At 63.7% G+C, this 15,935-nt stretch overlaps 1 protein-coding gene across 1 annotated transcript in view; it reads right to left on the bottom strand.

Moving 5' to 3' along the window:
- Positions 1-1,030: 1,030 nt before the first annotated feature.
- The window catches only part of AHNAK2 (AHNAK nucleoprotein 2), a 40,487-nt gene continuing 25,582 nt past the window's right edge, over positions 1,031-15,935 (bottom strand). Inside the window, exons 8-15 of the mRNA XM_059684775.1 lie at positions 14,885-15,865; positions 13,721-14,701; positions 12,608-13,537; positions 10,706-12,424; positions 7,643-10,522; positions 6,479-7,459; positions 5,954-6,295; positions 1,031-5,266 (exon numbers count right to left, since the gene is read on the bottom strand). Coding sequence (XP_059540758.1) covers positions 1,613-5,266; positions 5,954-6,295; positions 6,479-7,459; positions 7,643-10,522; positions 10,706-12,424; positions 12,608-13,537; positions 13,721-14,701; positions 14,885-15,865 — 12,468 coding nt within the window. The 3' untranslated portion in view covers positions 1,031-1,612. The remainder of the gene's footprint in view (positions 5,267-5,953; positions 6,296-6,478; positions 7,460-7,642; positions 10,523-10,705; positions 12,425-12,607; positions 13,538-13,720; positions 14,702-14,884; positions 15,866-15,935) is intronic.

The following is a 15,935-nucleotide window of genomic DNA, read 5'->3' as shown; positions in this document are numbered from 1 at the left end:
TTCGCCGTCCAGCCCCCCGGCCACCTGGGTCCCAGCCCCCTGGACCTGCGGAGGGGCGTGGGCTGGCCTCCCCGCCAGACACTGGGAGACGGTAACGTGTGATGTCCACCCCGCGAGCTGTGGTGGTTTCTCACACGGTGCATATAACACGCACGCGGGAGGCGGCCACGCTGGTCAGCATCGCAGGCCTTGATCCCGGGGTCCGGCCAGGGTGGGGGGGTGAATCCCTGAGCCAGGCAGCCCCACCCGTGTTCCCAGAGGCCTGCCCTGGCCGGGCGGGGGCGGGGGCGGGGGCCGGAGCCTGCGGGTGCAGCCTCGCTTGCCTGCAGGAGGAAGACCCACCGAGCTCTCCTTCATGCCCCCCCCCCCTCAGGAGGCGCTCAGGGGCCTGCTGTCAGCTCCCCTCCAGGGGGTCCCAGTCCCCGAACCTGGATGACCCTTCCCACCCACCACCGGCAGGGACCTGGCCTCCTCCGGACCTGACCTCATGTCCCTGTGGACGCTGCCTCCTGCCGTCCCAGGGCCTGGGGGGGGGGGCAGTCTCAGGAGCAGCAGTCCCCTGGGGGCATAGAGCCCAGCTCCTGCCCCCGCACCCACAGCCAGGGCAGCAGCATCCCCTCCAACGCCCGGGCCGGGCATGGGGGCCAGGCTCCTCCGAACACAGCAGGCCCGGGAGCCCGGAGCCGGGGCCATTGTGGGAACCCCTACCCCGCCCCCCCCACCCACACACACAGCGTGGGCTTGCTGCGCGGGGGGAGGGCGCTAGGGCAGGCAAGCTTCCGAGATGGTCCCCCTCCCTGTCGCGGCCTGGGACCCTGCTGCCCCTCCAGGCCTAGGCCCCTCTGCACTGTCTGCTGTGCCTGTCGGTGGGACATGTAGCCCCAGGCCACCACCTCTCGGTCTCCCAGGAGGGTCTGCGCGGCCAGAGGGATCCATGGACAACCCCGGGACCAGCAGTGTGTGTTGGTGGGGGGGGGGGGGGGGAACCTTGGGACGAGCTTCCAGAACAAAAGCCCTCGCAGTCGCACCGTGGGCGCATCACCTCCTTTATTGCCTGGCGGGGAACAGCGGGTGGAGTCGGCAGGGCACAGCGAGGGGCTGGGGCGCGCGGGGGCACCCCCGCTGGCTCGCACCCACAGCCAGCACCTGGCACCGCCTTCCTGCCGGGGTCTGCGCGGGTCCCAGGGAGCGCCCCAGGCTGCGGGGGGCGGTCAACAACGGAGGGAGCTGGTTACACGTATCTGCGAGCGGGCAGCGGGGTTCCCAGGGATATGGGGGACTCTGTCTGCAAGGAGGAAGCTGGAGGAGCCCGGGGGCAGAGCAGGGGAGGCCACGCCCACACCGCGACCCCGCCCACGCGCACACCGTGACCACGCCCACACCACACCACAGCCGCGCACCACGGCCAAGGCCACGGCCACGTGCGCAGCCAGCAGAGCCCGGCAGGGCGTGAGCGCAGGTCCCCACCCGATGAGCCCTCCAGCCACGTCTTCGGGAGCCCCCGCCCCGCGTGGCCCTTCGCTTGCAGAGTCGGTCCGCGATGGCGCGCGGCTTCAGTCCTGTCGCGGTGGACACGTGCGCCTCTGCCCCCTGGAAAGTGGCGCCTGCGGCCTCACTGGGTCTGGGGCGCGGGCGCGGGCTGGGCACCGGCCTTCCTGCTCGGCTCCGGCCTGGCTGCCTCCGTTCCGGCCTTGGGCGCCGCCGTGGCGCTGGGGGCCGGCCGGGCGCCTGCAGCCCCCGCGGGCTCCCCGGGCTCCCCCTCCTTGTCCTCGGCGGAGAAGCTTTCTCGGGCATCGAAAAACGTGAGCGCCTCTTCCTGGGGCTTGGCCTCCGCCGGGCCCGGCTCGTCCCCAGCGCCCTCGCTCTTCCTGCTGGGGGCCGAGGAGAACCCTAATCTGGGGAATCGGAACCAGCCCGCCTTCTCCGGCTTCTTGGGCAGCTCGGCCGCCGGGCGGGCCTCGGGCTGCGTTTGGACCGGAGCCGGTGTGGGTTCCTCTTCTGTGGCTGCGGTGCTGGTGTCCTCGGCCGCCGCGGAGGAGAACCCGATGCTCGGAAGCCAAAACCGGAACCGCCCGGAGGACCGTTTGCTCTCCGGCTTCTCCCTAGCAGCCCCGTCTCCCTCTCGGCCGTCTTCGGGGGGCAATTCGAGGATTTCCGCGGGCTCCTCGTCGTCGAAACCGCTGTCTGCAGGCTGGAGGCCTGAGCTCCCTTCCGACGTGGCCGTCTGCGGTCCCTCGTCAGTGCCAGAGAAGATGATTTCAAACGTCTCTGTGTCGGGCTGCAGGGCTCCAGGCCCCCGGTCAGCTCCCAGGGCCCCACGGTCACCTTGGGAAGCGGCTTGGCTGCCCTGAGTGACCACCTGCACCTGGGCCCGCAAGGGGCACTCGGGGACCTTCCCCTTGAGCAAGGAGAACCCATAGGAAGGCGTCTGGACCTCGGAGGCTGGGATCTCTGACTCCCGGACGATCTGAGTGGAGCCAGCCTGGGGTCCCGGCCAGTCAGCAGGCTCTGCCAGGACCCTGCTGTGTATGGTGACCTCCCGGCTTTCCACCCGGGCACCTTGAATGTGGACTCTGACCTTGGAAATGGGGCTGGCCTCCGCGGGGAGGTCCAAGGCCACGGGCTGCTGCCCGGGGCCCACAGCGCCGGCCTGCAGGAGGCTCACGCCCCACACCCCAGGGTGCTCCTTGCTCAGGGCCAGATCCAGGCTGCTGTCCGGGCACCACACCTCTCGCACAGCCGGGGGGATGAAGATGTCGGCCTCGCAGCTGGGGGCGGGGAAGGTGAACCTGGGCACCTTTAACTTGGGGAACTTGACAGTGAGCACAGAGTCCTCCCAGACCCGACCCACGATGGAGATTTGGGCTGGCACGTCTGTCCTCGAAGCCTTCAGTCTGAGAGGGCCTTCCGGTGGGGTAGACGGGTGCTCAGCGCTCCCTGCCCCCCTGGCAGGAGCTTGGGTTTCTGAATGTCTCCCTCCAGGCATCTGAAGGGAAAGGGGGCCTTCGCCGGGACCCACCCGGGCCTGGGAAGTGGGAGGCTCATCGGGGGACATGCTGGCAGGAGGCAGGTGCAGCTCCGAGCCTGGGGCTGGGCTGTGCAAACCTCCCCTGAGAGCTTCCACCGCATCCACCTCTGCCTCTGCCTCCGCCTCTGCCTCTGGGGGCGATGGGGCCACGGCTGCCTCCGCCTCTGACCCAGGAGCACAGACCCCTGGACTCTTGGCTGCAGCGGGGGCCTCCCCTTCCCTCGGTGCCCCCGCCCCCCCCTGCTCCTTCGAGGAGCGCCAGAAGCTGGGCAGGCGGAGCGAGGGCATCCTGAACCAGCTGTCCTGCGAGCTGGCCCGCTCGGCTCCGGCTGCCACCTCCCCCACGGGCACCCCCCCTGCAGCCATGGCGGATGTCCCAGCACTGCCCGCGGGCTCCTCCGTGCCCCTGGACATGGAGACGCCTGCAGGTGGCAGCGGAGTGGCTGAGCCCAGGCACACTGTGGCTTCCTCAGAGTCCAGGACCTGTGTGGGGCTGCGAGGGGAGGGGGCACCCTCCAGGGCGCGGGGCTCTCCCTCGGCCTCGGCTGCCACTGCGACTGAAAACCGGAACTTCGGTCGATGGAATTTAGGAAAAGTCACGCGGCCATAAGACGTGTGAACCGGGGGGTCCGCAGGGCCAGGGCGGCTGTCAGGTTGGGACGAAGGAACGGGCTCCCAGGATGGGAGGTCGGCAGCACGGGGGGCGCTGAACTGGGGCGCACCCCCCTTGGACTCAGAGAGGATTTCCCTAGGCACCTCTGGAGAGACGCTGGCTCTGGGGAGAGGCACCTGGCACTTCGTACGTGTGGCGTCCTCCCAACCCGCGTCTCCCGTGGAAACAGAATGATCAGCTGAGTCAACAGCTGTACGCACTATGTCAGGACAGGAAGTCACTTCTGCAACGGGGGCGCCTCCGCGGGCGTGCGAAGACACCGAGTACGTCTTACTGGATGATGGTCGGAAGAACGGCATGCTGACCTTGGGCATCTTGAACTTGCTCTCTCGGGTGGCCACCTCCTTGTCCTCCGGGCCAATGGCACCCACCACCCTGGCGTGTGGCTCCTGGACAGCCACCTCCACACGGGATGGAGACACCTCTGTGTCAGGAGGGGTCACCTCCCCTTTGGCGCATTTAAGGTCCAGTTTTGGCCCCTTGATGTCCACCTTGGGCACCTTAATGCTGGGCATCTGCATCTTGGGCAGGTGGCCTTTGATCCTGGCCCCTTCTACTTTGCCCTTCAGCTCCCCCAGCGTCACCTCTCCTTCCTGCAGGGGGACCTCCACCTCTCCCCCAGGGAGCTCGAGATGAGCAGATGGCAGGTGGATGCTGCCTTCTGGGCCGTGAATCTCACCTACCATGGACGGCAGAGTGGCCGTCCCCGTGGTGTTGGACATGGACACGTCCACTGATGTTCCCCAATCCCTGCTTGGTGGAGAGGCACCGAAGGAAGGCATCTTGAACTTGGGCATCTTGAACTTGCTGTCTTTGGTAGCCACTGCCTTATCCCCCAGGACAATGTCTCCCTCCAGCTTGGAGCCATCAGCCTGGATTTCAACTTCCACACTGGGCACAGACACCTCCAAGTCAGGGACAGTCACCTCCCCTTTGGAGCCTTTCAGGTCGAGTTGCGGCCCCTGGATATCCACCTGGGGGCCCTTGAAGTCTACTTTGGGTATCTTCATGCTGGGCATGTGCACCTTGGGCATATGCCATTTGCTGCCAACTGTGGAGGCCGATCCATGGAGCTCTACCGCAGGCAGGTGGCCCTCCGGGAGCTTCACTCCCAGCTCTCCTGTCTTCACGTCCACGTCGGCAGAGGGCAGCTCGATACTGATGTCACTGGTCTTGATGTCAGTCTGGATGGAGGGCAGGGACACGTCCACTGAGGCCTCCATGGATTTGCTGGCCCCAGACGTCCCGAAGGAAGGCATCTTGAACTTGGGCATCTTGAACTTGCTGTCGTGGGCTGCCACCTCCTTGGAACCCAGGACAATGTCGCCCTCCAGGTTGGCGCCCGGAGCCTGGACGTCGATCTCCACACTGGGCAGCGACACTTCCATGTCAGGGGCCGACACCTCCCCTTTGGCGCCCTTCAGGTCCAGTTTGGGCCCCTTGATGTCCACCTGGGGGCCCTTGAAGTCTACTTTGGGCATCTTCATGCTGGGCATGTGCACCTTGGGCAGGTGCCCTTTGAACCCCATTCCGGAGGAGGGTCCCTCGAGCTCTCCCTCAGGCAGGTGGCCCTCAGGGAGTTTCACTCCCAGCTCTCCTGTCTTGATGTCCACGTCGGCAGACGGCAGCTCGATACTGAGGTCACTGGCCTTGACGTCAGTCTGGATGGAGGGCAGGGACACGTCTGCCTCAGCCTTTGGCAGGGACACGACCACTGAGGCCTCCATGGACTTGCCTGGCCCAGACATCCCGAAGGAAGGCATCTTGAACTTGGGCATCTTGAACTTGCTGTCTTTGGTGGCCACCTCTGTGTCCCCCAGAGCGATGTCTCCCTCCAGCTTGGCGCCCGGGGCCTGAATGTCCACCTCCACACTGGGCAGCGAAACCTCCATGTCGGGGACGGTCACCTCCCCTTTGGCGCCCTTCAGGTCCAGCTTGGGCCCCTTGATGTCCACCTGGGGGGCCTTGACGTCTACTTTGGGCATCTTCACGCTGGGCATGTGCACCTTGGGCATGTGGCCCTTGAACGTGGCCCCTTCTGCTTTGCCCTTCAGTTCTCCCAGCTTCACTTCTCCCTCGGGGACGGTCACCTCCCCTTTGGCGCCCTTCAGGTCCACTTTGGGCCCCTTGATGTCCACCTGGGGGCCCTTGAAGTCTACTTTGGGCATCTTCACGCTGGGCATGTGCACCTTGGGCAGGTGCCCTTTGAGTGCAACTCCGGAGGCGGGTTCCTGGAGCTCTCCCTCGGGCAGGTGGCCCTCCGGGAGCTTCACTCCCAGCTCTCCTGTCTTCACGTCCACGTCGGCAGAGGGCAGCTCGATACTGAGGTCACTGGCCTTGACGTCAGTCTGGATGGAGGGCAGGGACACGTCTGCCTCAGCCTTTGGCAGGGACATGTCCACTGAGGCCTCCATGGACTTGCCTGGCCCAGACATCCCGAAGGAAGGCATCTTGAACTTGGGCATCTTGAACTTGCTGTCTTTGGTGGCCACCTCTGTGTCCCCCAGAGCGATGTCTCCCTCCAGCTTGGCGCCCGGGGCCTGAATGTCCACCTCCACACTGGGCAGCGAAACCTCCATGTCGGGGACGGTCACCTCCCCTTTGGCGCCCTTCAGGTCCAGCTTGGGCCCCTTGATGTCCACCTGGGGGGCCTTGACGTCTACTTTGGGCATCTTCACGCTGGGCATGTGCACCTTGGGCATGTGGCCCTTGAACGTGGCCCCTTCTGCTTTGCCCTTCAGTTCTCCCAGCTTCACTTCTCCCTCGGGGACGGTCACCTCCCCTTTGGGGCCCTTCAGGTCCAGCTTGGGCCCCTTGATGTCCACCTGGGGGGCCTTGACGTCTACTTTGGGCATCTTCACGCTGGGCATGTGCACCTTGGGCAGGTGCCCTTTGAGTGCAACTCCGGAGGCGGGTTCCTGGAGCTCTCCCTCGGGCAGGTGGCCCTCCGGGAGCTTCACTCCCAGCTCTCCTGTCTTCACGTCCACGTCGGCAGAGGGCAGCTCGATACTGAGGTCACTGGTCTTGATGTCAGTCTGGATGGAGGGCAGGGACACGTCCACTGAGGCCTCCATGGACTTGCCGGGCCCAGACGTCCCGAAGGAAGGCATCTTGAACTTGGGCATCTTGAACTTGCTGTCGTGGGCTGCCACCTCCTTGGAGCCCAAGACAATGTCGCCCTCCAGCTTGGCGCCCGGAGCCTGGACGTCGATCTCCACACTGGGCAGCGACACTTCCATGTCAGGGGCCGACACCTCCCCTTTGGCGCCCTTCAGGTCCAGTTTGGGCCCCTTGATGTCCACCTGGGGGCCCTTGAAGTCTACTTTGGGCATCTTCATGCTGGGCATGTGCACCTTGGGCAGGTGCCCTTTGAACCCCATTCCGGAGGAGGGTCCCTCGAGCTCTCCCTCAGGCAGGTGGCCCTCGGGGAGCTTCACTCCCAGCTCGCCTGTCTTGATGTCCACGTCGGCAGACGGCAGCTCGATACTGAGGTCACTGGCCTTGACGTCAGTCTGGATGGAGGGCAGGGACACGTCTGCCTCAGCCTTTGGCAGGGACATGTCCACTGAGGCCTCCATGGACTTGCCTGGCCCAGACATCCCGAAGGAAGGCATCTTGAACTTGGGCATCTTGAACTTGCTGTCTTTGGTGGCCACCTCTGTGTCCCCCAGAGCGATGTCTCCCTCCAGCTTGGCGCCCGGGGCCTGAATGTCCACCTCCACACTGGGCAGCGAAACCTCCATGTCGGGGACGGTCACCTCCCCTTTGGCGCCCTTCAGGTCCAGCTTGGGCCCCTTGATGTCCACCTGGGGGGCCTTGACGTCTACTTTGGGCATCTTCACGCTGGGCATGTGCACCTTGGGCATGTGGCCCTTGAACGTGGCCCCTTCTGCTTTGCCCTTCAGTTCTCCCAGCTTCACTTCTCCTTCGGGGACGGTCACCTCCCCTTTGGGGCCCTTCAGGTCCAGCTTGGGCCCCTTGATGTCCACCTGGGGGGCCTTGACGTCTACTTTGGGCATCTTCACGCTGGGCATGTGCACCTTGGGCAGGTGCCCTTTGAGTGCAACTCCGGAGGCGGGTTCCTGGAGCTCTCCCTCGGGCAGGTGGCCCTCCGGGAGCTTCACTCCCAGCTCTCCTGTCTTCACGTCCACGTCGGCAGAGGGCAGCTCGATACTGAGGTCACTGGTCTTGATGTCAGTCTGGATGGAGGGCAGGGACACGTCCACTGAGGCCTCCATGGACTTGCCGGGCCCAGACGTCCCGAAGGAAGGCATCTTGAACTTGGGCATCTTGAACTTGCTGTCGTGGGCTGCCACCTCCTTGGAGCCCAAGACAATGTCGCCCTCCAGCTTGGCGCCCGGAGCCTGGACGTCGATCTCCACACTGGGCAGCGACACTTCCATGTCAGGGGCCGACACCTCCCCTTTGGCGCCCTTCAGGTCCAGTTTGGGCCCCTTGATGTCCACCTGGGGGCCCTTGAAGTCTACTTTGGGCATCTTCATGCTGGGCATGTGCACCTTGGGCAGGTGCCCTTTGAACCCCATTCCGGAGGAGGGTCCCTCGAGCTCTCCCTCAGGCAGGTGGCCCTCGGGGAGCTTCACTCCCAGCTCGCCTGTCTTGATGTCCACGTCGGCAGACGGCAGCTCGATACTGAGGTCACTGGCCTTGACGTCAGTCTGGATGGAGGGCAGGGACACGTCTGCCTCAGCCTTTGGCAGGGACATGTCCACTGAGGCCTCCATGGACTTGCCTGGCCCAGACATCCCGAAGGAAGGCATCTTGAACTTGGGCATCTTGAACTTGCTGTCTTTGGTGGCCACCTCTGTGTCCCCCAGAGCGATGTCTCCCTCCAGCTTGGCGCCCGGGGCCTGAATGTCCACCTCCACACTGGGCAGCGAAACCTCCATGTCGGGGACGGTCACCTCCCCTTTGGCGCCCTTCAGGTCCAGCTTGGGCCCCTTGATGTCCACCTGGGGGGCCTTGACGTCTACTTTGGGCATCTTCACGCTGGGCATGTGCACCTTGGGCATGTGGCCCTTGAACGTGGCCCCTTCTGCTTTGCCCTTCAGTTCTCCCAGCTTCACTTCTCCCTCGGGGACGGTCACCTCCCCTTTGGCGCCCTTCAGGTCCACTTTGGGCCCCTTGATGTCCACCTGGGGGCCCTTGAAGTCTACTTTGGGCATCTTCACGCTGGGCATGTGCACCTTGGGCAGGTGCTCTTTGAGTCCAACTCCGGAGGCGGGTTCCTGGAGCTCTCCCTCGGGCAGGTGGGCCTCCGGGAGCTTCACTCCCAGCTCTCCTGTCTTCACGTCCACGTCGGCAGAGGGCAGCTCGATACTGATGTCACTGGTCTTGATGTCAGTCTGGATGGAGGGCAGGGACACGTCCACTGAGGCCTCCATGGACTTGCCAGGCCCAGACGTCCCGAAGGAAGGCATCTTGAACTTGGGCATCTTGAACTTGCTGTCGTGGGCTGCCACCTCCTTGGAGCCCAAGACAATGTCGCCCTCCAGCTTGGCGCCCGGAGCCTGGACGTCGATCTCCACACTGGGCAGCGACACTTCCATGTCAGGGGCCGACAGCTCCCCTTTGGCGCCCTTCAGGTCCAGTTTGGGCCCCTTGATGTCCACCTGGGGGCCCTTGAAGTCTACTTTGGGCATCTTCATGCTGGGCATGTGCACCTTGGGCAGGTGCCCTTTGAACCCCATTCCGGAGGAGGGTCCCTCGAGCTCTCCCTCAGGCAGGTGGCCCTCAGGGAGCTTCACTCCCAGCTCGCCTGTCTTGATGTCCACGTCGGCAGACGGCAGCTCGATACTGAGGTCACTGGCCTTGACGTCAGTCTGGATGGAGGGCAGGGACACGTCTGCCTCAGCCTTTGGCAGGGACATGTCCACTGAGGCCTCCATGGACTTGCCTGGCCCAGACATCCCGAAGGAAGGCATCTTGAACTTGGGCATCTTGAACTTGCTGTCTTTGGTGGCCACCTCTGTGTCCCCCAGAGCGATGTCTCCCTCCAGCTTGGCGCCCGGGGCCTGAATGTCCACCTCCACACTGGGCAGCGAAACCTCCATGTCGGAGACGGTCACCTCCGCTTTGGCGCCCTTCAGGTCCAGCTTGGGCCCCTTGATGTCCACCTGGGGGGCCTTGACGTCTACTTTGGGCATCTTCACGCTGGGCATGTGCACCTTGGGCATGTGGCCCTTGAACGTGGCCCCTTCTGCTTTGCCCTTCAGTTCTCCCAGCTTCACTTCTCCCTCGGGGACGGTCACCTCCCCTTTGGCGCCCTTCAGGTCCACTTTGGGCCCCTTGATGTCCACCTGGGGGCCCTTGAAGTCTACTTTGGGCATCTTCATGCTGGGCATGTGCACCTTGGGCAGGTGCCCTTTGAACCCCATTCCGGAGGAGGGTCCCTCGAGCTCTCCCTCAGGCAGGTGGCCCTCGGGGAGCTTCACTCCCAGCTCGCCTGTCTTGATGTCCACGTCGGCAGACGGCTGCTCGATATTGAGGTCACTGGCCTTGACGTCAGTCTGGATGGAGGGCAGGGACACGTCTGCCTCAGCCTTTGGCAGGGACATGTCCACTGAGGCCTCCATGGACTTGCCTGGCCCAGACATCCCGAAGGAAGGCATCTTGAACTTGGGCATCTTGAACTTGCTGTCTTTGGTGGCCACCTCTGTGTCCCCCAGAGCGATGTCTCCCTCCAGCTTGGCGCCCGGGGCCTGAATGTCCACCTCCACACTGGGCAGCGAAACCTCCATGTCGGAGACGGTCACCTCCCCTTTGGCGCCCTTCAGGTCCAGCTTGGGCCCCTTGATGTCCACCTGGGGGGCCTTGACGTCTACTTTGGGCATCTTCACGCTGGGCATGTGCACCTTGGGCATGTGGCCCTTGAACGTGGCCCCTTCTGCTTTGCCCTTCAGTTCTCCCAGCTTCACTTCTCCCTCGGGGACGGTCACCTCCCCTTTGGCGCCCTTCAGGTCCACTTTGGGCCCCTTGATGTCCACCTGGGGGCCCTTGAAGTCTACTTTGGGCATCTTCACGCTGGGCATGTGCACCTTGGGCAGGTGCCCTTTGAGTGCAACTCCGGAGGCGGGTTCCTGGAGCTCTCCCTCGGGCAGGTGGCCCTCCGGGAGCTTCACTCCCAGCTCTCCTGTCTTCACGTCCACGTCGGCAGAGGGCAGCTCGATACTGAGGTCACTGGTCTTGATGTCAGTCTGGATGGAGGGCAGGGACACGTCCACTGAGGCCTCCATGGACTTGCCGGGCCCAGACGTCCCGAAGGAAGGCATCTTGAACTTGGGCATCTTGAACTTGCTGTCGTGGGCTGCCACCTCCTTGGAGCCCAAGACAATGTCGCCCTCCAGCTTGGCGCCCGGAGCCTGGACGTCGATCTCCACACTGGGCAGCGACACTTCCATGTCAGGGGCCGACACCTCCCCTTTGGCGCCCTTCAGGTCCAGTTTGGGCCCCTTGATGTCCACCTGGGGGCCCTTGAAGTCTACTTTGGGCATCTTCATGCTGGGCATGTGCACCTTGGGCAGGTGCCCTTTGAACCCCATTCCGGAGGAGGGTCCCTCGAGCTCTCCCTCAGGCAGGTGGCCCTCAGGGAGCTTCACTCCCAGCTCGCCTGTCTTGATGTCCACGTCGGCAGACGGCAGCTCGATACTGAGGTCACTGGCCTTGACGTCAGTCTGGATGGAGGGCAGGGACACGTCTGCCTCAGCCTTTGGCAGGGACATGTCCACTGAGGCCTCCATGGACTTGCCTGGCCCAGACATCCCGAAGGAAGGCATCTTGAACTTGGGCATCTTGAACTTGCTGTCTTTGGTGGCCACCTCTGTGTCCCCCAGAGCGATGTCTCCCTCCAGCTTGGCGCCCGGGGCCTGAATGTCCACCTCCACACTGGGCAGCGAAACCTCCATGTCGGAGACGGTCACCTCCGCTTTGGCGCCCTTCAGGTCCAGCTTGGGCCCCTTGATGTCCACCTGGGGGGCCTTGACGTCTACTTTGGGCATCTTCACGCTGGGCATGTGCACCTTGGGCATGTGGCCCTTGAACGTGGCCCCTTCTGCTTTGCCCTTCAGTTCTCCCAGCTTCACTTCTCCCTCGGGGACGGTCACCTCCCCTTTGGCGCCCTTCAGGTCCACTTTGGGCCCCTTGATGTCCACCTGGGGGCCCTTGAAGTCTACTTTGGGCATCTTCATGCTGGGCATGTGCACCTTGGGCAGGTGCCCTTTGAACCCCATTCCGGAGGAGGGTCCCTCGAGCTCTCCCTCAGGCAGGTGGCCCTCGGGGAGCTTCACTCCCAGCTCGCCTGTCTTGATGTCCACGTCGGCAGACGGCTGCTCGATACTGAGGTCACTGGCCTTGACGTCAGTCTGGATGGAGGGCTGGGACACGTCTGCCTCAGCCTTTGGCAGGGACATGTCCACTGAGGCCTCCATGGACTTGCCTGGCCCAGACATCCCGAAGGAAGGCATCTTGAACTTGGGCATCTTGAACTTGCTGTCTTTGGTGGCCACCTCTGTGTCCCCCAGAGCGATGTCTCCTTCCAGCTTGGCGCCCGGTGCCTGAATGTCCACCTCCACACTGGGCAGCGAAACCTCCATGTCGGGGACGGTCACCTCCCCTTTGGGGCCCTTCAGGTCCAGCTTGGGCCCCTTGATGTCCACCTGGGGGGCCTTGACGTCTACTTTGGGCATCTTCACGCTGGGCATGTGCACCTTGGGCATGTGGCCCTTGAACGTGGCCCCTTCTGCTTTGCCCTTCAGTTCTCCCAGCTTCACTTCTCCCTCGGGGACGGTCACCTCCCCTTTGGCGCCCTTCAGGTCCACTTTGGGCCCCTTGATGTCCACCTGGGGGCCCTTGAAGTCTACTTTGGGCATGTTCACGCTGGGCATGTGCACCTTGGGCAGGTGCCCTTTGAGTCCAACTCCGGAGGCGGGTTCCTGGAGCTCTCCCTCGGGCAGGTGGCCCTCCGGGAGCTTCACTCCCAGCTCTCCTGTCTTCACGTCCACGTCGGCAGAGGGCAGCTCGATACTGAGGTCACTGGTCTTGATGTCAGTCTGGATGGAGGGCAGGGACACGTCCACTGAGGCCTCCATGGACTTGCCGGGCCCAGACGTCCCGAAGGAAGGCATCTTGAACTTGGGCATCTTGAACTTGCTGTCGTGGGCTGCCACCTCCTTGGAGCCCAAGACAATGTCGCCCTCCAGCTTGGCGCCTGGAGCCTGGACGTCGAACTCCACACTGGGCAGCGACACTTCCATGTCAGGGGCCGACACCTCCCCTTTGGCGCCCTTCAGGTCCAGTTTGGGCCCCTTGATGTCCACCTGGGGGCCCTTGAAGTCTACTTTGGGCATCTTCATGCTGGGCATGTGCACCTTGGGCAGGTGCCCTTTGAACCCCATTCCGGAGGAGGGTCCCTCGAGCTCTCCCTCAGGAAGGTGGCCCTCGGGGAGCTTCACTCCCAGCTCGCCTGTCTTGATGTCCACGTCGGCAGACGGCAGCTCGATACTGAGGTCACTGGCCTTGACGTCAGTCTGGATGGAGGGCAGGGACACGTCTGCCTCAGCCTTTGGCAGGGACATGTCCACTGAGGCCTCCATGGACTTGCCTGGCCCAGACATCCCGAAGGAAGGCATCTTGAACTTGGGCATCTTGAACTTGCTGTCTTTGGTGGCCACCTCTGTGTCCCCCAGAGCGATGTCTCCCTCCAGCTTGGCGCCCGGGGCCTGAATGTCCACCTCCACACTGGGCAGCGAAACCTCCATGTCGGGGACGGTCACCTCCCCTTTGGCGCCCTTCAGGTCCAGCTTGGGCCCCTTGATGTCCACCTGGGGGGCCTTGACGTCTACTTTGGGCATCTTCACGCTGGGCATGTGCACCTTGGGCATGTGGCCCTTGAACGTGGCCCCTTCTGCTTTGCCCTTCAGTTCTCCCAGCTTCACTTCTCCCTCGGGGACGGTCACCTCCCCTTTGGCGCCCTTCAGGTCCACTTTGGGCCCCTTGATGTCCACCTGGGGGCCCTTGAAGTCTACTTTGGGCATCTTCACGCTGGGCATGTGCACCTTGGGCAGGTGCCCTTTGAGTGCAACTCCGGAGGCGGGTTCCTGGAGCTCTCCCTCGGGCAGGTGGCCCTCCGGGAGCTTCACTCCCAGCTCTCCTGTCTTCACGTCCACGTCGGCAGAGGGCAGCTCGATACTGAGGTCACTGGTCTTGATGTCAGTCTGGATGGAGGGCAGGGACACGTCCACTGAGGCCTCCATGGACTTGCCGGGCCCAGACGTCCCGAAGGAAGGCATCTTGAACTTGGGCATCTTGAACTTGCTGTCGTGGGCTGCCACCTCCTTGGAGCCCAAGACAATGTCGCCCTCCAGCTTGGCGCCCGGAGCCTGGACGTCGATCTCCACACTGGGCAGCGACACTTCCATGTCAGGGGCCGACACCTCCCCTTTGGCGCCCTTCAGGTCCAGTTTGGGCCCCTTGATGTCCACCTGGGGGCCCTTGAAGTCTACTTTGGGCATCTTCATGCTGGGCATGTGCACCTTGGGCAGGTGCCCTTTGAACCCCATTCCGGAGGAGGGTCCCTCGAGCTCTCCCTCAGGCAGGTGGCCCTCAGGGAGCTTCACTCCCAGCTCGCCTGTCTTGATGTCCACGTCGGCAGACGGCAGCTCGATACTGAGGTCACTGGCCTTGACGTCAGTCTGGATGGAGGGCAGGGACACGTCTGCCTCAGCCTTTGGCAGGGACATGTCCACTGAGGCCTCCATGGACTTGCCTGGCCCAGACATCCCGAAGGAAGGCATCTTGAACTTGGGCATCTTGAACTTGCTGTCTTTGGTGGCCACCTCTGTGTCCCCCAGAGCGATGTCTCCCTCCAGCTTGGCGCCCGGGGCCTGAATGTCCACCTCCACACTGGGCAGCGAAACCTCCATGTCGGGGATGGTCACCTCCCCTTTGGCGCCCTTCAGGTCCAGCTTGGGCCCCTTGATGTCCACCTGGGGGGCCTTGACGTCTACTTTGGGCATCTTCACGCTGGGCATGTGCACCTTGGGCATGTGGCCCTTGAACGTGGCCCCTTCTGCTTTGCCCTTCAGTTCTCCCAGCTTCACTTCTCCCTCGGGGACGGTCACCTCCCCTTTGGCGCCCTTCAGGTCCACTTTGGGCCCCTTGATGTCCACCTGGGGGCCCTTGAAGTCTACTTTGGGCATCTTCACGCTGGGCATGTGCACCTTGGGCAGGTGCCCTTTGAGTGCAACTCCGGAGGCGGGTTCCTGGAGCTCTCCCTCGGGCAGGTGGCCCTCCGGGAGCTTCACTCCCAGCTCTCCTGTCTTCACGTCCACGTCGGCAGAGGGCAGCTCGATACTGAGGTCACTGGTCTTGATGTCAGTCTGGATGGAGGGCAGGGACACGTCCACTGAGGCCTCCATGGACTTGCCGGGCCCAGACGTCCCGAAGGAAGGCATCTTGAACTTGGGCATCTTGAACTTGCTGTCGTGGGCTGCCACCTCCTTGGAGCCCAAGACAATGTCGCCCTCCAGCTTGGCGCCCGGAGCCTGGACGTCGATCTCCACACTGGGCAGCGACACTTCCATGTCAGGGGCCAACAGCTCCCCTTTGGCGCCCTTCAGGTCCAGTTTGGGCCCCTTGATGTCCACCTGGGGGCCCTTGAAGTCTACTTTGGGCATCTTCATGCTGGGCATGTGCACCTTGGGCAGGTGCCCTTTGAACCCCATTCCGGAGGAGGGTCCCTCGAGCTCTCCCTCAGGCAGGTGGCCCTCAGGGAGCTTCACTCCCAGCTCGCCTGTCTTGATGTCCACGTCGGCAGACGGCAGCTCGATACTGAGGTCACTGGCCTTGACGTCAGTCTGGATGGAGGGCAGGGACACGTCTGCCTCAGCCTTTGGCAGGGACATGTCCACTGAGGCCTCCATGGACTTGCCTGGCCCAGACATCCCGAAGGAAGGCATCTTGAACTTGGGCATCTTGAACTTGCTGTCTTTGGTGGCCACCTCTGTGTCCCCCAGAGCGATGTCTCCCTCCAGCTTGGCGCCCGGGGCCTGAATGTCCACCTCCACACTGGGCAGCGAAACCTCCATGTCGGGGACGGTCACCTCCCCTTTGGCGCCCTTCAGGTCCAGCTTGGGCCCCTTGATGTCCACCTGGGGGGCCTTGACGTCTACTTTGGGCATCTTCACGCTGGGCATGTGCACCTTGGGCATGTGGCCCTTG

The sequence above is a fragment of the Myotis daubentonii genome, chromosome 1 (genome assembly GCF_963259705.1).
Source record: "Myotis daubentonii chromosome 1, mMyoDau2.1, whole genome shotgun sequence".
NCBI lineage: Eukaryota > Metazoa > Chordata > Mammalia > Chiroptera > Vespertilionidae > Myotis > Myotis daubentonii.
Note: the sequence above shows the minus strand (reverse complement) of the source record. Positions and strands in the feature narration are given on the sequence as shown.